Below are 22845 nucleotides of genomic sequence, written 5' to 3' on the forward strand. Positions count from 1 at the left end.
CATCCAATATTTTTAATGGGATCAAAATAGTTCACAAGAAAACCAGCCAGTAAAAAAAATGCATTCAAAGGTATATAATTACCCATGTACCCAGATCTTAGCTTGCTATCTTCAATCGACAATATCGCTATGGAGCGAAGAAATTTATGATGTAGGTATGGACTATGGACTATTATTATTATAGACGTAGGTAGAAGGTTTCTAGGGGGAGACAGTACGGAGTATAAAAAAAATTGCACCAGCAGATTCTCTAGTCGATCGGCTGGACAATCGCCCTCGATCATGAATAAGTTTGGGTCGTTCACCGGAGTCGTGACCGACAAATAATAATAATTCCTATTTTTTGTTCACTGCTTAATCAAAAATCGGGGACTTGATTTGTATGTCGGTTTATTATAAAAATAATGATTCGTTGGAGTTTTTGCAGTTGCATTAAGTTGCCGTATAAATATGGCAAAATACATCGCTTGGTATAATCTCCATACCACAAAGGATCTTATAATTGAAAGAATATAATATCAAAACAATCAAAAATTTAAATGTACTTATTATTAATTCGTAGGTATTATTATTCGAAGTGGCCATAATTTGATACAAATTTAGACCTAATTAGCAAAAGAACGAAGCCGCTAATGCAGTATGTACGCACGTTCTTGACAGTTCGGCTATTATTATTATTGTTAAGCGAACAATCCACAGACGCCAAATGTCGGATCGATGACATATTCGCCTATATCTCCGTCAGTCAAACATACAATACAAGAGTCACAAAAACTGCTTAGAATCAACAACTAAATCATAACAGACGCGTTGATGTGAATAATAAACAGTGAACTAATCGCCCGAGGTGTCGGTTAACGGTAAAAGCGTAGAAATGTACGCGAAAGGCAAAGGATCGACTGTGCCATCGGACGCGCAAGCACGCGAGAAGTTGGCGCTTTATGTTTACGAATATTTGCTGCACGTAGGTGCCCAAAAAGCTGCTCAAACATTTTTGTCTGAAATAAGATGGGAGAAGAACATTACCCTGGGTGAACCGCCAGGCTTTTTGCACTCCTGGTGGTGCGTTTTTTGGGATTTGTACTGTGCCGCGCCGGAGAGACGGGATACGTGCGAACATTCATCCGAGGCGAAAGCTTTTCACGATTACGGCTTTGTTAATTCTGGTTACGGTGTAAATGGCATCGGCCACAATGCTGGACCGGCTCCCCCTAACGATGGTAATTCATAAATATATTTTCGATCTATTATTTATCTTTAAATGGCCATTATTATAATAGGAAGTCAGTAGGTCAATGATTACATTATTGCCATGAAACAGAATTTGCTTTAATTCGCTGATTCCACGAAATTGTATATTCATAATTAGACTTATGCCATTGTTAACAATATTGTAAACTTTTCTTATTATCTATTTTGCTATAGATTGATGAAGAATTGTAAAATAGAGTTTATCTAACAACACCGGAAATGTTCTCCATATTCCAGGACTAAATTACATTATTTATTTTTCTCGGTCTGACATGAGTAATAAGTTGATAATCGGATAAAATTTAGTTGCTCTCTTCTTTCAACCCAAAAAAAAAAAAAAATGCCACTGAAAATTACCAAAATTATTCATTCTTTGGTGCTTTTTACTGGTTCTCCGTCGTCTCTATCTGTCAGTCGCCATTTTGGAATTCAGCTATCTTTTTGTCATTGAATTATAGTACGCGGTCCAAGACATTATAGTATTTCGGTAAAAATTATAGGACGTGTTGAAAATGTAAGTTTTTTGTTTTTCACATAAACATAACGAAGAATTCGAGAAATTCCGATACCCTGCTTTATTGAAACACCTCTTACGACCGAAAAATGCTAACACCGGCTGCCTTCATTAACTGTCACGTTAGTTTTTTAGAGTATACAATGCAAGACTACGTCCATAGACTAATATCGCATACTGAGATCTTATATTATTTATATTATATGGATTATACTTACTACGTCCCTCGCTTCACGTTCTTACGATTTGCTGTGATCGAAGTACGAACATTTTACGGAACTTTAAACATCGACAATATAGTTAAACGCAATGAAATAAGCAATGGGAAATATTTGGAATGGGGCGAATTCAATTAATTCCATTTTTAAAAATTGTGGTATTTTTGACGTTCTATACTTTTTTAATAGTACGCGAACCAAAATGTGCTATAATTATAGTTCGGTTGGCAACTCTGCACTCACTGACAGATGACAGCGAGCGGTGGCGGAGAACCAGTAAAAAGACCCCATTCTTTAGCTTCAGACTGTCTTGAGCGTTTACACATGAATTGAACCGCAACATAACATTACCACGATTAAAACGAAACACTTCGTTGCTTTGAATTTGTTTGTTGGTGACTTTTCTCTGAATATCAAACATGAGTGTAAAACGATAATAACTGCATTTTTTTATTATCATATCAATGCCAATACAATAATTTTACACTCACTAGTTGGATGATGTTAATGTCAATATTGTCAAATGCAAATAATTGCAGCACAGTATTCTATGTTTTTGTTTTTTTACTCTTTAACACTACAATAGTAGTGTAAATATCATAGAAATACCGAAGCTTTGATAAAAATCACACAGATGTATTGTGACATCACTGGGAATCAAGCCCGGAGCACCCTGACGAGAAACCTGTACCTTACGCTTTGAACTACAAGGGCCACGTTGACTTACTAATAGACATTGCATCTGTAGAATAGAAGGGCTCGTGTAAACGTTTGCGTTTGCTCATACTAATTCATATATGCATATAAATACGTATGAATGTGGTTGAAAAAGGAACTCTGACTACATTGCTATAAGGGTAATAATTATCATAAATATGTGTTTGTGTCTTTTAATTTCTGTATTTTGTCCCTACGCCATTGACAAAATATCAATCGTCCCAGCATAGGCCGATAGTTTTTATGTAGAGCGATGGCATCGAAACTGTCTCCCTCTCTATCGAAGAGTTTATTTCACTTGCATGCAGGGGTTGAAATATATTCGACATATAGACGACAGGTATCTAGTTGGGATACTTCTAGTTAGGTATGAAGAGAATTTTTGCGGGGGGCAGACGGCAGACCACTTCGGACTGTATAGTAGCGTCACTGTCACCCCCGCAAGCACTCATAAAATTTTATTCAAAATGTAATGACTGTACTCTTATTCCACAATAAATCTCTCTGTTTTCTCTCGACCAACTATCCAATGTGCTTTTTTATCACTCCGAGACAACCAGCAATAGATGATGTCCTCCTCAGCCAGCCAACTGAACGAGAGGGTGAACACATTTCTCCCTCTCACATTCGACCGGTGGTGATAGTACCTATCTATTAAATCATTAATCTTATATAAATGTAAGCCTCAGCTGAGACTTCATAGCTTAAGGTAAAAGGTAAATTGTGAAAAATTCATAAAAATCATGTTTAAAATTGGCCAAAAAATATAAAAAAATAGTAGCTGATGAATGTAATCGACTTTGTAATTAACCTACAGCTTATTACGCTTGTCAGCTTGTAACGGGCTTTAAAACCAATAGCCTTATATGTACATATATAGACCACGTTATATTTGAGCTAATACGTTTCGTATTGCCTGTCAAAAGATTATTTTTAAAAATTATATTGATCTGATATGTCTGCATAGCAATTTATAGATTTAAAACATGAAATGATTGGGATTTTAGGAATGGGTGGAGGAGGTATGCCGCCTGGATTTTTTCCGAATTCTCCTCTGAGGCCATCGCCGCCGTCCCATCCGGTCCCAGGGCAGCCCAGCCCTCAGCAGCTGGTAGGCGGGCCGACCCCTTTCATGGGTCCCTGGTATCCTGGGGCTCGGCAGGGCCTGAGGTTGCCCATGGCCAATGATTTCAACGGTCCGCCTGGTGAGTATTACAACTTCCAGATATAATATTCGTTCAAGATTGGCGTATTAAGAGAACAGAATTTATTTAACACATATTGGTTAATTAGAGGAATCAGAAAAAACGGCGCTTTCCACTTTCCACAAATGTTGCAATTAGTAAGTATATATATTATAACTATAAACTATACATTGATTATTGAATGTCTTTACTGGACAAGAATATGTTATAGGGCAGCGATGGCAAATACGTGGCACGCGTGCCCAACTTAGCACGCTAAAAGTTTTCGACGACATGCCAAAAAATAAATTCCTTTTATTTTTTAATATTCAATACAATAATATTAAAAACGTGGAAAAGCATGCCTGATACTTAACCCTAAACTACATCTTTTAACACCCTATTAAAATAGGGTAAACAGGGTAGGCTATAAAAATAAATAATATATATTACAAGAACACACTAGGATTAGGATAAAAGCTTGAAAATATTTAATTTTAATAAAAACATCTTGGTTTTTTTATGTCCAATCCTAAGAATATCGGCCTCCACAGAGTGGAGGTTTTCTAATTTATAATTCTATTTAATGCTGATCTATTTCTTTTTTATACAATATATATATGTAATACTGTTTTATTATTATATTTTTTCTTCTAAATGTCATGTTGTGAACGTCTTAAATTAATAATTTGTAATGTTCACTATATGTTTAAAGAAAAAAATTGAATTAATATATTTTTTACGAGAAATTGTTATCCGCAACTTGCTCAAGCTATTAGAGCAATGATACTCAACCTTTTTTTTCTTTGGGCCAATTACATATATTTGTAAAGTAACCCGCCGGGCTGCATCACTACTGGTGTGATGAAAAAAATCATGAAACCCGTGAGATTTAAAAAATTATCCGTGTTTTTTAAATTAATCGTGTGCAATAGCAACACTCTTATACCAGATCTGATGTAGACCATAATGACAATCCTCTTCGGGTGTCACTATCTGTGCGTCAAAGTCGTATTCGAATCTCAAGATATACGAAATTAAATGTGATAATAAATGTGTTTTGGGCCGCACATAAAAGCTTAAAGGGCCGCAGGTTGAGTATCGCTGTATTAGAGCCATATTCTGACTCCAAACACACATTAGAAAGCAATATGTGTATTTTCCGAAAACAGGATTTGAATTTGGGTACCAATAATGGGATAATATAAACCAACCCGTTAGCCACTCGGCCATCGTGGACCAAGTTAGGCAGGGTTTCATTGAATTTGCTAACTAAAAACTACCCTAACTACTTTCGCTAGACAGTGTACTAATGTGGAAACCTGAATATTTTTCACCTACAATTTTATAAACATTAGACTATTATTTTTTTATTCAATATTGAATAGACACAAGATTTAAGAATGTTAAATTCTTATTGAAATTTATAATTTTAAATATTTCGGAGAAAAGCTGCCGTAAGTTATATTTGTCAGTGTGTAACAAACATATTGCATGTATTGATTTGTCTGATTTTCTTGTAATTTTAGGTCAACCTATGATGCCCAACTCGATGGAGCGCGGCGGGCCTCCTGGCATGATGAACCCCCGAATGAATCCACCGCGGGGGCCGGGCATGGGTCCTATGAGCCCTGGAGGCTACGGGCCCGGGATGAGAGGTCCACCGCCTCAAGGACCAGGTAATTTACCCGACAATGGATACATTCCTAACCAAAGGGCTAGCACACTTAAATGTCGACATATTATGTAAAAATATTTTCTTAAATACATAATATTATGTAATCAAGAATTATATTCATTCAATTATTATGTATTCTAAGTGAACAATATAAAAACACAACAATTACAGGATGCATCACAAAAATAAGAACCTTTTCTCTGTGCAAAATATTATATCATCACCAATTCAACAGAATACATGAGTGATCCACATAAATCTCACAGTTTTGAGCACAGAACATATTGATAAATATAATTCCGATAGGCTATATCCTAATACACTACATTTCGACGCAGGGTTTTGAATGTGAGTGTCCTACGAAAATGAACCACACATTATAGACGTGCAATAGTGTGTGTTATACACCAATATTGAATGAGCGTTAGTGCATAAAACGAGAGTAGTTGTCAGAATGAATGCGAACGCGTATTTTTGAGACGTGTTTAAGTTTATCCCATTTTTTTCACACTAGATCGGTTGCCTGTTTCTCCACACCCGTTAGGTATTTCAGTTCCCATTATTTTTGAGTTCTCTGGTTTTGAGACACTTATTGTCATAACAAATATCTTATGAATAAAACAAGATATCATCCCTGTACAGGCCAATTGCCGTTACCCTCACTTTTCACCAAAGTGACATTTTGATGTTAATAATAATCGGCGACTATTGCATGGTTTTAAGTCTTTGTTACCTAGAATTCTACTCATTCATAGTTGTATTAGTTGTAAGTAATCATGACATGTCGTCAACTGAATGCAGAATTATTCTGACGCACATTTGAAATATTTCAGAAGGGAGTTCTTTGAAACAACCTACTTCAATTATTTAATATTAGTATGGATAAATGTATACATCATATTATGTTAGTAGGACTAATGATGAAAATAATGATGCATAAATGTATATATAATATAAATAACTTAAATAGGATGATTCAAAGAACATTACTGTAAAATGTGTCAAATACACATACAAATTGACAGATTTTCTACAAAAGTCTGCTCATTTAGCATTCTTGGCATTAGCCTAGATTGTCTACCATATTATTACAGATTTGTATGTAATGACAGTGAATAACATTTTGGGTGTGACGCAGGCATGCCTCCGGGTATGGGAATGGGAGTGCCGAGACCGGCGTGGCAAGGCGGAGCAGCAGGATCGATAGGCTACTCATCGGGATCTCCGTCGGGCGGCTATGGCGGAGGTCCTCCTGGAAGTAATGGCCCTCCAGGCCCAGGGACACCTATCATGCCCAGCCCGCAGGACTCAAGTAATTCAGGTATTTTTCCTGTTATTTTTGCAAAGATAGGTACAACAAATCGTAAAGAATAATACGTCTTGTAAGACATCACATATATATTGTATAAAGAGTAGACCAATGGTTTTTAATATTATGCTCTCTGATATGACGCCCTGAGCGTTTTAGCCGGCGCTCACATCTAAACTCGCCTCGTCTGCCACACAGCCATAAATCAACATTTCTAGGAACGTCCATCCGATGTTGCATATGAAGACCGCGCATATCTACCTAGCGACAGTCGCACGTAACCTCTCAAAACATATAGATATTTGGATGCAGCGACCGGTGAGCCGGTATAGGAATGCCAAATTCGTATGCGTTCTGGCGTCTTCGACTCACAGCCCGAGAGGCATGCGATCAGTTGATAGCAGCACTAGATGTTTTTTCAAACTGAAAAGTTGCATTCGACCAATCTGCGGAGCTCCGTTTGGCAACGTGTGTTTTATGAATAACGATGATGTCACATCGACGTATTCGACACGTTGCAGACGAGACGAGTTTTGATGTGCGAGCCGGCTTAAGGTCGCAGGTTTTTTTTTACTAAATATACATTCACATTTTAGTGGACATAAAAAAATAGTGTAACACTGTTTTATTGTCTAACAAATAAATAATCCACTATAAATTATATAAATTCCATGTCTAGTAATAGTCACATTTTCTTTCTCAATATGTATGTATTTGATCCAGAGCAAAGATCCATCTGTATGGGAAAATGGCTGACAATTATTCATCGTAATAAAATCTGTCTGTAAAAATACACCAAACACAGACAAAAATGGCAATTATATATTCTGATACTAAACAATTAAATACATATATATATATAGTCATAGTGTTATTATGAGGTTAAGCAGAATATATATGGCATTCGACGATCATTTCAATTTGGGAACTGTAGCTATTTCTGAAAAATATATAAAGGAAGATAGGAAATAAAATAAAATTGAATTATGAATAAATTGATGTTTTTTCCAGGCAATAGACATTTTCATACTAAAATAATAAATATCAATCCATGGATTCTATCATTTCGAAAAAATTAACTTTTTATATGCGGGGCCACATGTAATCTAACTTTGTAAAATGTTCTTTGTACATTTTGCTTGATAGATAATATATATATATTACATAATGAAATAAAAACTGAAAACAAAATGTGTAATAAAATAGCTGTTGCACTCCTATTCCTTTATCGAAAAAAAATTGTGTTGTATTCCACAATTATTTCTGAAAATCATTCTGTGTGTGTCTGTCCTTAAAACCCATTGAAGACAATCTGGCGCCGCTGCCGCTGTTCTAGGGTGTGGGTGGGATATGGTGAAAATCAAATATTTTTAATCATACTTTGTTTTTTTTCAAAGTTGAAGTTATTTAATAACAGATGTAGCTATCATTTTATGGTGTTATAAATATAGAGTCTGATATATTTTTTAAGAATTATTTGGTTTATAAAATCTATTTTTATTTAAATTTGTCAAAATAATGATCAGTTTGGTAGGTATGAGGTGTTTGAGTGAGTAAAAAACGTATAATGGACCTCCATTTTATAAATATCTTGAAGAGTATTATATTTTGCTCGAGTTTTAGTATATCTTTATTTGAGTCGCTTAGAATCATAACTCACATATTCCAAAAATCAAGTTTTGAGATAATCGCTAAAAACCACCAGAGCACTATTTTTTGTAATTAGAAGAACAGTATTGAACTCCCTTGAATATTAATGAGTGAGAGAGTCGAATAACTTTTTTTTTTTTTTTAAATATATATACCTAATACTCCTAACTTCCAGACATACAGCTTACTATGAGAAATAGAGCTCTCCGATTGGTTAGGAAGGCGTTGGTGACAAAACTCTATTCTTTGAAATATGCGAGATATTACACCAACAATGAACTTTGTCAACGATTTTCACATGGTTTAAATTGACTTTTAATACTCAACTATTTTTCGGTATATAGATTAATTCATTTAGAATCACTTGGCATATTTAACTAAAAAACGACAAAATTGCAATATGTGAGTTATGACTCCAAGCGACTCATTTTATCATTTACTTCTATCATAGACTTTTTACCTTTGTCATATTGTATAAAAAAGGCTAAAAAAACACAAAATGACATGTTTTATTAATTCCACTGATAAACAAAATTAACTTAAAATATAAATAAATAATAGAAGAATTCAATACCTACAAATTCAATGAATAATAAATGAGTTATATCAATTTTAGTAATCAGTGTGCCTTTTTAAGTGATCCTCACAAATTCACTCGGTCTCAATGGGTTAATAAATTTTTCTGTTCTGAAAACTTTTCTCAACACCACTTTTTGCTTCTCATATATCTGTTTTATTTATAAAATGTAAATGTCTGGTCTGCAGACAGAGCATCGATACAACCTCAACTCAACGCATACAGATGTCAACTGTCAAATGCCTAGTCCAAACTAAGACACGTCTGCGTTGTTTTAATTAAAACTCGCAAATTTGTGTGATGTAAATGTTCAAACTACATTTAATTTGATAATAATGTTTGCAGGTGTGGATGTGTGTTAAGTTTCAAAACTTTCAGATAGATGGTGATAAAACATTTGTGTAATTTGTTTACAAACAAATAGATGTATCTTAGTCTGAACTAGGCAAAACCACGGCCCACTATAACTATAGTCAGGGCGTGACACAAAACTGTAAATTTCGATCATAGATATTGGTCATACTTTGAGTAAAATATGGTAAACTGTTTTTAGAAAATGGTGATTGTATCATATTACTTGATTTGCACGAAATATAGATCGAAAATCTTCATTTACTGCAAACAGGTCGTTGCATTCTAAAATAATCAATTACTAGCTAACCACCGTAACTCTCATTTCAGCCTGTTTGTAGTCTTAAGCAAAACACTCAAAATTGAATAAAAGTCATAGGACAAAATGTCATCAGACGATGAAGCAGTTGTTTTTCCAAATAAGATGTAAGCGGAAATATTGTACGCATCCATCGATAAGAGATCTATCGATGCATCTATAGTTGGAAGGGTATTTCTCAACCTCTCGTACAAAAGACAAGTTATTACTCCTGCTGGCTATTGTTACGTTATGCGTTTGACATCCAGAGACAATGGGCAGTAGCTTTAGCCAAATGCGAAAAACATACTGTGTCTGTTACAAGTTAGTTGCCATTGCATACCAATTTTTTTTTCAATCAACAATGTCGAGTAAACTCTGCATCAGTGCATCAATAATAACTAAATTACTTGGATAAATTAATACTGTCAATTGAGGGACTTGATGGAAATTGAATCTAAATCATGATTGACGAGTGTTTTGTATTATCCCATGGTAATCGGTATTAGCGACCTGGGTTTAAAATTAAGTACGCTATTTGTTAAGTAAGCTCATTATGTGTTACCTAATGTTCAAAATTTCAAAACACATGGAGGGGTTTTCAATGCCTGGGCAATAAATAGACTTATGAATAATGTAATCCTTACAAAATTTTAATTGGTTCATTAACAGTTGTTGTATTTATTTTGAGGCAATTATTTTCAAACTCATCTAACCAAAAACCTTTCAAACCTCCATTATTACTTTTTGTGATATTTTTTGATTCATATAACATCAAAGCCAGCTACGTTTGTTAGTTAAATATAATTAAATCGGAGGTTGATCGCAAAGTCATTTATATTTTACGACTATCTTTAAACCTGACTTAATTAATTTTAATGACGTTAAGGATATTTTATTTCGCTATTCGTTTTTTTTAATTTAAACTATTTTTTTATTCAACGAATAATCCACGAAATTTGGGAAAGTAACATTCTTTATTGAATGTATATAATTTGAAAACACGTCACAGAAATATATAACTACTAGAATTTTAATTGTTTACTAATTACTATGTTTGCAAAAAAAATATTTAATTTGCAGTCTCAAAGTGCAGAATATGGAAGTCTCATTTGTTAGTTGTATTTGGGTCGTACAAACTAATTCCTGTGGAATAGTATGAAACTCAAAAATCAATTCGAATTTACATAAATAAAGTTGACGAGTTACAGTCACGTCGAGTCTGTATGAGGATGCTTACTGGTTTAGGTCAATAAAAAGGATAAAATGAATGGCAAACCGGATGTCTCATGTAACAATCGCAGTTGCGAAAGTGCGACTATATGAGGTGATACATATACCGTAGTGATGAATGTAATGTATGTTTATTGCGTTGCATTGCAGGAGGCGAGGGCATGTACACGCTGATGAAGCCGGTGGGCGGGGGCGGAGGGGGAGGCGGGGGAGGGGGTGGGGGCGGGATGGGCGCCGACTTCCCCTCTCTCCCCGACCACGCCCCTCCGCCACCCCCCCAGGAAGGTATTTCTACATAACACCACTTGCTCTATTCGCCCCGCTTGCACTCGCCACACTCGCTTTTCTCCTCTTCATCTTTTTACTTTGCACGCTTCGTTTATCTGTGTCGTCCGCCTGGTCTCATTGTTTTCTTTATGTTCTTTCGTTTATTTTCTGTAAATGGGTCGTCTGTGCTATCTGGCACGCTAGGCAGTCAGGCGTCTGACCCGGTGCGCGGGGGCAACGTGACATCATCTACTGGACAATACATATTATAAGTTGTTTTCGCCATAACAAATTGTGATTCACTATTCTTGACTGTTCACAAGTGCACATGCATAAAACTTTTCAGATGTCTGTGATAGCCTCATAATCTTGACCAGAGGTTGGTCGATAATCCTTCCACCATGGAGGGCTCAATTCAAAAAGTTTAAATCACCGAGGACTGATTTAAAGAGGTTAAAAACTTTCAAATATGTGGAATCGTGCAACCACAATTTTTAAATATAATATAGCTACCAAACAAAATTGGCCCACAGGTATCTTTTTCCTGTACATGAGTTATATGAAAAGTATAAAAAATTTTGTCAATGGATTTTTTTTCTTGCCTCCGGCATAGTTAATGAGCGTTGGCAACACTACTGAGGGTGCATCAAATATTCTCCACTTATCTTACTTACGATCAAATTAAAATTATTAATTTGTAATAAAATTATATTTTGTCGCTTACCTTCAAAGTACCGATTCAGCATTCTTTCTTTGTGTTATATTTAGCATTATTTCTCTTTTTTCTTATACATTGGTCTGCCTGTTACCAAACTCAATCGGTACACTGTTCTGTATTATGAGACACCTCTGCATAAACATAATGGCCATGTTGTGTTCTATCTGTTTTGAGTAAAATAAATGAAAATATTGTTGTAATAATAAAATCCCTATTCAAGTTCAGGAGTGTACTCGGTTATCATTCTTTATGTAATAAATAAATTTATATTGAGAATATTATTTCCCTTCGCACTATGTTGTTCACGTCCGTCTAATTTGGTAGCTAGAAACTAGAATAGAAAGTCAACTATCATTATTTGTGCTTAGATCAAATTTTTATATGTTGACGTTGTATTTTCATTTAAGTTTCTATGTTATTTAGCTGCTCCTTTTGTCGATACGACAAATGTGTGTAAAAGTACGTATTATCAAGCATCTTTATGTTTTATGTTATTACAATTTTTTTTTACATTGTTTTTTGTTTTCATTTCGCATTTATGACTAATATTAATTCACATTTCATTTTGATATCGTGCTTAATCTTGTTTCGGTTTATTCAACTTTTAGTTTTGTACATAGCTAGAGATTCTGATTTTTTTTACTCGTCATCAATTTAAAAAAAAACCCAATAAACATTTTATTTATATTCACAGAGTTATAACGGTAATTTATTACACCATGCCTGTTGTGTCAATGATTTTGTTTTACATCATTATAATAATCACAGTCTTTCAAACTGCACTAATAATTGTTTATGTTTCTTTTATTTTGTCACAGTATTTTTCTTAATCTTCATCTTTATTTTACTCCAAATTACATACCAGTTTCTTTTGCTCGTCCCTCGGATTCTGTTAATTTTTTTCCTTTCGTTATTGGAATGCCTTCCTGTTTTGAGATTTATCTAGACCAGTGTAATTTCACTTTTAAAGCATACATACAATATTTCAATGCATAAACTGTTTCATCATGGAAAAAAAAAAAACCCATAATTTTCTTTATATTATGCAATACATTCATGTGAAACTGTCAGCTGAAATATTTAAATATTTTTATGAGTACAGTGTACTCCCAAATATCAATTTATTAATATACCTGTATAACTAATTTTCATTCAAACTGTGATAAGGAAACCACAGAAGGTTCCGTCTTACAGAAGACAATTCGAAAGAACGTCTGCGAAAGACAATTCTTATTAGCGCAGCTATTATGTTCATTATGAATGAATGATGTTAAATTCAACGTATGAGAGGAGATCCATACTCGGACAGACAGTTTATTAAATAAGCTTTTTATCCACTCACTGCGATATTGAAGAAAGTTACGACTTTACAGAATAATAATTGTATACTGGCCATCTTGTTTCATCGGAAATCGATGCCTCATTTCAACACCTAAAAAAAATTATAAATGCCGTTAGATATAGTTTTTGTTATACTATTTATCTGCTTAAGTTGGCGCTACAGACCATGGCCGACTGCACAATCTTCCTCTAGGTATCTCTATCCCGAGGTCTCTCTTTCCAGTCAGGCACACTTAGCCTCTGTGCGCCATTTTTGATGTTGTCTGTCCATTTTGTTATAATAGTGTGTTACATAATATTATTATGTGGCTGGGAATTGTTAATACAAAATATGTATTTCATTAAATCAAATATATATACCTACACAGGTACCCATTCTAAAATTAAATAAAATTTACGTTTATTACAAAAAATTGAGAATTTTTATTTTATCAATTACAAATTTTGAATTTCGTTGGTATTATTTTGAGGACATTGAATAATACAGATTATAGTGTCTTTGAATTTTTAATAACTAGAGTTTATAGTCGATTGGATTAATAACACTACATTTTTCTTTTTATCCACCCATTCCTAATTTTGCAGCGGCCATAGAGTAAACAAACAAATGGTAAAGAAACCTTGAATTATAATATGATATGGTTTCTTGTCTGCGTTTAATTATTGTCTATGGCAGTCAATTTTCAGTGAATCAAAAATATTTCATAACGATTACAGGCGAACAATCTTTGAAATGCTTCTATTGAATATTATTAAGATCCATATCTCGTCTATACCAAGATACATAATTTAATAAACCATAAGATTTTTTTAGCTATCTACCTAAATTATTAAAAATAAAACATTTAAATTGGTCGATTAATATATATGCATTTTTTTTGTCTTGTTATTGAAGGTCTGGGAGGCGTAGACGGTATGAAAAGTTCACCGGGTGGCGTTGGCGGAGGAGGGGGTGTGGGCGGAGGCCCCTCCACTCCTAGAGAAGATTCAGCATCAGGAATGGCCGATTACAATTTGGGTAAGCTTCAGTATCCGATTACATTGAATTATTGTTTTTATTGTCACTTCTTAGAAAACCACTCGCTAACATTGTACTGTTCGGATTGAAATTCCAAGCACTAATTATTCTGTTAGTGTTAAGTTTTTTGTTCTTAGCGGACATGGACCTCAGTCCCTTAGTTGGAGCATCTGGTCACCGTGCTATGCCTTCGAGAATCCCTGTTGTTTGCCAGTCGTGCTTCAGGCATCAGTAGCATGTAACTGAGCTCGGATCAATGTCGCTTTTTTACTTTCGATGCGACAGTAAGACTGTCTTCTTATCTACTTGTTACTCTAAAACTCATACTACCATACACCCAGTATCCGCCGAAAGCATCCATTCTTGAAGCTTAGTGTGGTTGTTCTGAGCCTTCGTAAGGTGTCATAAAGCAGCACTACCATTAATGAACAGAATGCAAATGTTGAACAGGCGGCATGTAGGTTCAACCAAGTACAGCCGTGAATCCCAGAGATTCCGCATCTAGTTGAGAATGTTGCTCCAGCCATATCCTGTGATGTACACCACTAGATATTTAAAGCTGCCAAAGCTCTCGATGCTTTCCTTTTGCTCAGGATACTTGGATCGGGATGCAGCCTGTCAATTGTTAAACAAATGTTTACTAGAAACTGACAGAATTATCATGTATCTAATGATAATAAGGGTAATATCTAATAATAATTTGGGTTACCGAGCTGGAAAGCGACTGCTGTGGATAAGGAGGGGCAGGTGGAGAGAGTTGTTGGACCCACCCCGGGTTGTCATGCTCCTGATAATGATGAAATATTCCAAACATAATGCAGTAAAGCATCCATTCTGATTATGTTAATCAAGTTTTAAGTGTCTACTATAATATGTATTTTCCATTTTTATTTCATGTCGTCTTACTTATTATCTATAAACTGAATAAAACACGGTATTTTGATGGGTTACATTGTATATTTGCAGGAGGATTCGGCGGGCCCGGAGGAGACCAAAACGACCAGACAGAATCCGCTGCAATACTAAAAATCAAAGAGAGCATGCAGGAAGAAGCCAAGCGCTTCGAAAAAGATTCAGATCATCCGGACTACTTTATGAATTAGCAGCGGCCATCTTAGAACTGCCCCCGCGGTGAAACAGGATATCGTGTGACCTACAAGGGAAACCCAGATATTTGAGTGAGGTCGGGGGTGGCCCGGTTGTCGAGGGACTGAGTGATAATCATCGGCGATGAAAGCTTTTATTGTAATCGATGAAAATAAATATGGCTATATTATGTAAATGAAATGACCTTCAAAAGTTCTCTGAATGTCCGGTGATCTTGAATGGGCACCTTAGAATATAGAGTAACTGCTTAGGTTAGTGGTGTATTCAACGGTTTTTGAAAGAGTAAGCGTAACATTGAGTGAACCCTGTCACCGAAAATGAATTTAAGCCAAATGGACTTAATATAGAAGAATTATCATCTAGATTAAATTGTTTCTTACTTCACAGTAATTAAACAATCTTTCATTTTTATAATTACTCATCAAGTGATGTATATATCTAAAAAAATGATAGATAGTCTTTGAATATTAGTTTGCAAAAATGCTATTGTCCATTACAAGCTGTTTAATTATTAGTAAAATTATGAAATCTTCCTATATCTACAGTTAGTTCATTTTTTATTACAGTAAAACCTCGATGTAAAGGACAAAATTTCCAGTTCATAAAATAATCTACATATTTAAATTCAAGAGTCACTATTCTAAACAATGTATGGTTAGCATTTGACACAGTATTGCGCGCAGTAATTGATTCTGTCGTTGCATGGCGTGACTTTTTACAGCAGTTTTATTGTGTGTTTATTAATGTTCTGTCGTGTAAATAGGATTTTCTTTGTTTTTAAGAACATTGTTTATTTAAATACATGTAATTAAAAACAGGCAAACTAACTAATATGTATTTACCATTTTATTAATATACGCATTCGGAAAACCTACTTCATTATATAACAGACTTTCGGTTTTAACAGATATGACCTTGTGCGAATTTGTCTGTTACATTGAGGTTTTATTAAACAGAGTAAATGCATTTTATGCTGTTATTCTCAATTATAAAATATGTCCCATTACGCTTCATATAAGTTTTTCTCTTTCTTATAATGAAAGTGACACAGTATTTTATACTGATTTGAAACAATTTTACTACTTAGCCATGTAATTAAATTATGGTATGTATTATAGTATGAAATTATTATTTATGAGGTACTGCTTGCTATAAGTATTTTTTTCGCGATGTAAAGACATGACACACCGAGTGATGGCATATATTATCTCACTACCCTGATTAATGGACTTATCTTATTCTATGGTGTCAATTTTCTTTTTAACGTAGAACCACGTCCTTGTATTCGGCAAAATAGGTCGCTGGGTAATAATGTTGAAAAAAGTATTAAATTTGAATCGTTTATAACTTTTGAAGAAATAAACATGGCTAAGCAAATATCACTATAGACAAAGAAGTCCTTTGACGGTAAATATCAGGCTTCATCCGGTTGGATCATCATGACCGTAGGGGAATATTGGTCTCGATTACCGTGTTTCGGCCGCCATTTTATGCACATAATATATTTTGTAAACCATTCATTTATTAAATAAACAAAACAAATTTAAAAAAAATTCTTTCTCTAATTTCGCCGTTGTTGACAAACGTAGTTCTATGTACATAAACTCTCAGGCTTATTTCGCTAGTGAACCACTGAACCTTTTTTGCTGTTTTTTCAAAGCCATTGAAAAGATGAACTCTTATAAAATTTCAAATGGCCAAGGATAGAGATACACACGATTATAGGAAATATTGACCCTTCCCATGTGAATTTTCATTAAATTTTGTGAGACTAAGTTATTAACTGATTATTTAATGTCAATATTGTAAAATGCAGCGAATAATTTGAAATATATATCCTTGATAAATTAATTAATTCTCCCATCACTTTTTTTGTCATTTGACGAAAGATTTGTCGAATAAACATCTTTTCAAATATTTTTTTACAATTTATTGTAGTAATATTGACTAGTACGTCTGGATGTTTATTCAAAAGTCAGACAAATTGATTACTGATTTCAAAATGTTTATTGGTTTCGGTGTCCCAAACTGTGGTATCTGTACCCATGGCGGTATGTGAATTATTTGAAGGCCTACACACTTGGAACTGTTTTTCATAAAAAATATTGTGTATTACAGTATATGTACTATAATTTTGGTCCGCATACTATATACGTATGTATAGAATGACCAAAATACTATAATAATTTTACTTTTCCGTGCTGTAAATTTGCCAGGAATACCCATTTTATGTCATAGGTTAAAAATCTGACTATGAGGGAAAAATTTTCGCTTGGCTGTTCAGAAGGTAATAAAAGGACTCCTAATTCGTTGTTAATAGTGGGGTATGCCAGGAAGATTTATTTCCGTTACTAAACAGGCACTGGCATGTTATAAGTTTGGGAAACACCGAAGGTGATGAATTTATCCATCTTCCATCTTCCTTAAAAATATTACATAATAGAGAAATTTTTAATCATTGTCTGTATCGTCTAATTTGGATTATCATCATTAAGTGTACTTTAAACATTTTGGAATTCTAATAATAATTATGTATATTTTTCATATTGATGTTATAATATGATTTATGTTGAATCTACAAAATATTTCATGTATTTTACATTGTAAAACTTTTATGAACAATTATAAAAAAAAGTACTTCTCATTTTGAAAAATGTACATTGTATGATACATTTTTAAAGAATGTAAGGAATATTTATTAATAGGATCAAGAACCTCCTCCAATTTCTCTAAATATTTTTTATTTGAAATGTTTCAGCTCTTCGGCTTATTATATACTTCAGTAAAGTTTTTATGTAGACAGTATTTTCTCATTTTTATAACCAATAAATACCCTAGTGAAATCTTACTGTATTTAAAAGAAATGCAAATATTTCTATCTGATAAAAATGTCCATGAGAAATCAAATAAATTCTACATGGTAAATTAGAAAAGGAATTTCACTACGATCAGATACTCTGAAAATATTTTGCCGTATATGTATAAGTTTAGTATTTTATATGAAAATATAGATTTTCGAATTATTATCATTAATTATTATTAATTTTAAGTGTAGTATAATATTTCGGGAAGGGGGCACTCATAAATATTTAATTAATATAATGCACTTGTTTGTGGAACACTAAAAAGTGAAATTATAAAAAAAAGGTAAGTTCTCATTTTTTTCTCAATATTATAACCGTCTAAAGTGATGTTATAGTGGCAACATATTATAGTAAATGAATCATTGTTTGTTTTTTTCGTAAACAGATATTAGAATATTGTAAAACTAATATTAATCGTATATTTTGCGGGTCCGAAGATACTGTTTAAATCAGTTTTCATGAATCCTTTTTGTGAAGAACACTGTCTTAATATAGAAAATAATACTTGTTGGACCACTTTGAAAATTTATACATATATGAATCCTTTATTACCAAATTAAACTGTCGAAACAAAACATTTTGCAGTTCTTGTCGTTTTTAGATAACCAATAAATGTCATTCTGCGACGTTGATAAGCTGCCAATTAAAATTTATATTATTCGAATAGTCAGTCGAAAGGTGAAATATGATTTTTTGCGGATGCATTCTGGGAAAATGAACACTCAATGTGTTAATTTAAGTATATTTTGGATGGTAATACATACATAATAAGGTATGGAGTTTTGAGTTATACGGAGCCGTTAAAAGATAGCAATTAAATTTTTATTGAGATTTTAGAACCACCTGTAGCTTTATTTCAACGTAACCTTTAACTCTGAAATCATTATAAAATGTGATAAATATGCTATTACATATTTTAAGAGCTACATATCCCGGGATATTAGAGGGTTATCAACCTGGAATGGATGACATTTGATAACAGCATCTCTGTGGACCGCGTTACTAGAATTTTTTGTTTGCCAGCTGTCAAAATGCAAAACATTTTCAACAAATACAATAGCAATGTACCTTGCATGATTGTTGACAGAAAAAAAGTCATAGTTGGAGCGGCGTCGAGCCAAAGTAAGCGATGCAATAGACTCGAAAGTGAAGTCAGAAATAGAAACTATAACAATAGTCAAATTCCCCTGTGTATTTGTGCGCACTAGAAGAAATCGCATTTGCACATGTTTAAGGTTGAATGGTTCCTATAGTATACATCTACGTGCGAAATTGAGTTTTGGATAAAGCATTTGATGTATAAATAGGACCATTATACATAATATCCCTTATGACATTTGAAATTATTCAGCAAACTTATAAAGGATGGTTAAGTTGGTAAACTCCAGAAATATTGATATCACTCAATTGCCATTCCAATTTTTTTATTCACAATGACTGCCATTTTTTATGTTCATTGTGATTACTTACTCCAGTGCAGTTATAAACGGTTTTATACAAATTTTATCAAATTTTTCAAAAATATGTCGGAAGTGTGGTGGCTGCTCATCGTGATAGATTGACTTTAAAAGCCCTGCAAATTGACAAATAAATATCAGCACTAGTGTGAAGTTCTCTGCAAATTAACCGGCAATGTGAAGTCACTTGTAGCTAACTTAACCGGTGGACCAGTGGTCTTTTTTTTTCTTCAATTTCATCCATTTAGGCTCAATCTCTAAAAGAAAGTTTTTTTCAACATCTTTGTGATAGAATGTAGAATTTTGTAATTCAGAAGTGTTGAATTTTTTAACACTCATCTTGTTTCTTTCGCAGATAGAATTGTACTATGACATTGCTGGAATTACCTTTTGGGTTGGTTTATGTTAGCGCAACCAATGGGTAGTCATCACATCAACTTACAGTGTATTGCGTATGCGATTAATGCAATTTTTTTTAGGTTAGTCAAAGTGTCAGATGTGAGTGGCATTGCACACGCATGGCACTTATCAACAACTGAATATTTTCCAATTTGCAACTTCGACAGTTGGAGTTTAGACAATACACGAGCACAGTGAATACATATTATTATTAAACTGGCGCTAGGGGCCGTTCAGGTCCATGGCCGACTGCACAACGTTTCTCCAGGCATCTCTGTCCAGCGCTCTCTCTTCCCAGTTGACTATCCCCAGCCTTTCCGCATCCCTTTGAATGTTGTCCGCCCACCTCCGTCGAGGGCGGCCAAGAGGTCGAGTGCCAGCTGGTGTGCCTTTGTAAATCCTATAGAGAGTTCTAGATCTTTCAGATCGTACAACGTGGCCCGCCCATCTGAGCCTTCTTGACCTCAGAATATTAGTGATTCTAGGTTGGTGAATACATAAGTAACTTAAAATTGTTATCTTAGATTAATGATACTCAACCTTTTTTTTCTTCGGGCCAAATACATATATTTGTAAAGTAACGCGGGCCGCATCACTACTGGAGGGCAATTCACGAATGAAGCAGTGAAAAACACGTCACTGAACCGCTTTAACTAAAGCACGTAAAATTTTTAGTTTTACAGGAGATATTGTGTGTATAGAGCTTCGAACGAAATGGATACGTGCGAGTGAGAAAGCATTCAGCATGCTTATACCTCATGTCCATGCGTTAGAGTAAGATAGAAAGTAAACATGCCATGACTGAACGTTTGTGAATTTCATGGAAATTAAATAACATTTTTATCCATTTTGGTAATGACTTCATATTTAATCAGTACTTACCGTTAACGTTGCATGATTAAATCATTCATTGTTGAAGTACGTAGCCAATTAATCTTTAAACAAGCTAGTTACGTCTCAATATAACAATATTACAACACGGAATTTCTGTTGTATTTTGCAAACAAACATGTGTGTTTCTGTATTACAAAATCACAATAAATATTTAAGTGAGAATTTAAACACAAAATAATACTTTCAGCGGTAATAGTTATGTAAAAGATAGAAAAAAAATAGAATAACAGCCTGTTCACTACGTACGAATTTTTGACGCTAGCGCCTCTACCGCCAAAGTGTGTATACTTCAATTGCATACTGTACTCGACACTACCGGTCGACTTTTAATATACTTCGTTGAAGTAGGCTTGCGCTTACGTTGTGCAACCGGTCATACTGCTTCATTCGTGAATCGCCCTCCTGGTGTGACGAAAAAAATCATGAAACCCCCCTTTTTTACAAAATATTTTTGAGATTTTAAAAATTATGCGTGTTTTTTAAATCAATCGTGTGCAATAGCAACACTCTTATACCAGATCTGATGTGGACCATAATGACAATCCTCTTAGGGTGTCACTATCAGCTGTGCGTCAAAGTCGAAACGAATCTCAAGATATACGAAATTCCTGATAATAAATGTGTTTCGGGCCGCACATAAAAGCTTAAAGGGCCGCAGGTTGAGTATCGCTGTCTTAGATTCTGAAAAATAACATTTTGTTGTTATGGTAGTTGGAATAGGGCTACTGCTGTGGAATATGGGTTTATTATTGTTGTGTAACTGAAATTGAATATTGACGTATTTATTCAAATCACTATGATTAAATAAGAATCTTCGCTGGGATTGCGAATTAAATTTTCGATAGGAAAAAAAAAGTATTGTAATATTTGGGTGTATCAAATGTTTTCTTTTTAATTTTTAATCTAGTGTTATGGGATCTAAATTATTAATATTGTAATATGTGTCATGTTTTATAATATAATGTAATTATCATATCCATTCTGGCAAAAATTGCCAAGACCATCGATGAATCTTTCTAGGCCACTACGACGTTTGTTCTGCGAAAGCTGTAACTTTTCTCATGATGTATTTTTTGATTTGTGTTATTCAACAGTATGGAATTGTCAAAATTCTGTCTTAAGTCGGCAGTGTAATAAGGAAGCTACACTTTTGTGATGTTGACAGTATTTCTCAAGTTGTATGAGGTGTGGACCACTGATTATTATGACAAAAGAATATGTGATTACATATTATGTGCTCTTTTTTTAATAATTTATAAAATTTTACTTATTTTGATGCTTTCAACTGAGGAAAAAATCATTACATGGGGTGTCTTATGCTCAAAAATTAACAAAAAATATGTACATACTCCAAATTAAACTTCACACAATGTGTAATGATCTATATCTTCCAAAACTGCCAAAATCATACCAAAATAATATTTAAAAAACTGAACGATGTACAGAAATCGATTGAGTAAAATGATACAAATAAATTCCAATATGTCCAATTTTATTTTGTTTATATTGCGTAATAAAAATGGGAATATTGTTCTAATTTAAAAATACGACAGGATAGCTAACGTTAAAATCAAACAACTCTTGAAACACAAAAATGTCGCATACCACGAATATTGATTTGTGAACATATTATTTATCAATATTCGAAAATGTACGCCTCATAATTATTTAGAAAATATTTATACCCAATAATTCAAAATTAAACAAAATTATGCTTGAATTGTACTATGAAAGAGGTTTTTATGGTATTTCACAGTCGATGGATTTTTTATTACCAAATAAAAATTACTTTTTTATTAT

At 33.8% G+C, this 22845-nt stretch overlaps 1 protein-coding gene across 2 annotated transcripts; it reads left to right on the plus strand.

The window, feature by feature from the left end:
• The first annotated feature begins 697 nt into the window (after positions 1–697).
• On the plus strand, positions 698–16957 carry Ssdp (Sequence-specific single-stranded DNA-binding protein). Of its 2 annotated transcripts, XM_085954853.1 has the most exons (7): positions 698–1220; positions 3708–3905; positions 5414–5563; positions 6701–6883; positions 11131–11265; positions 14202–14324; positions 15291–16957. In XM_085954853.1, exons 1-7 carry the CDS (start codon positions 875–877, stop codon positions 15425–15427), a joined length of 1272 nt encoding a protein of 423 aa, XP_085810979.1. In that variant the 5' UTR covers positions 698–874; the 3' UTR covers positions 15428–16957. The 2 variants fall into 2 exon arrangements, with proteins under 2 accessions (XP_085810979.1, XP_085810981.1); XM_085954855.1 differs by lacking the exon at positions 11131–11265.
• Positions 16958–22845: the final 5888 nt, after the last annotated feature.

This window comes from Rhyacophila brunnea, unplaced genomic scaffold, assembly GCF_057557595.1.
Source record: "Rhyacophila brunnea isolate RB1 unplaced genomic scaffold, BYU_Rbru_1.0 scaffold_4, whole genome shotgun sequence".
NCBI lineage: Eukaryota > Metazoa > Arthropoda > Insecta > Trichoptera > Rhyacophilidae > Rhyacophila > Rhyacophila brunnea.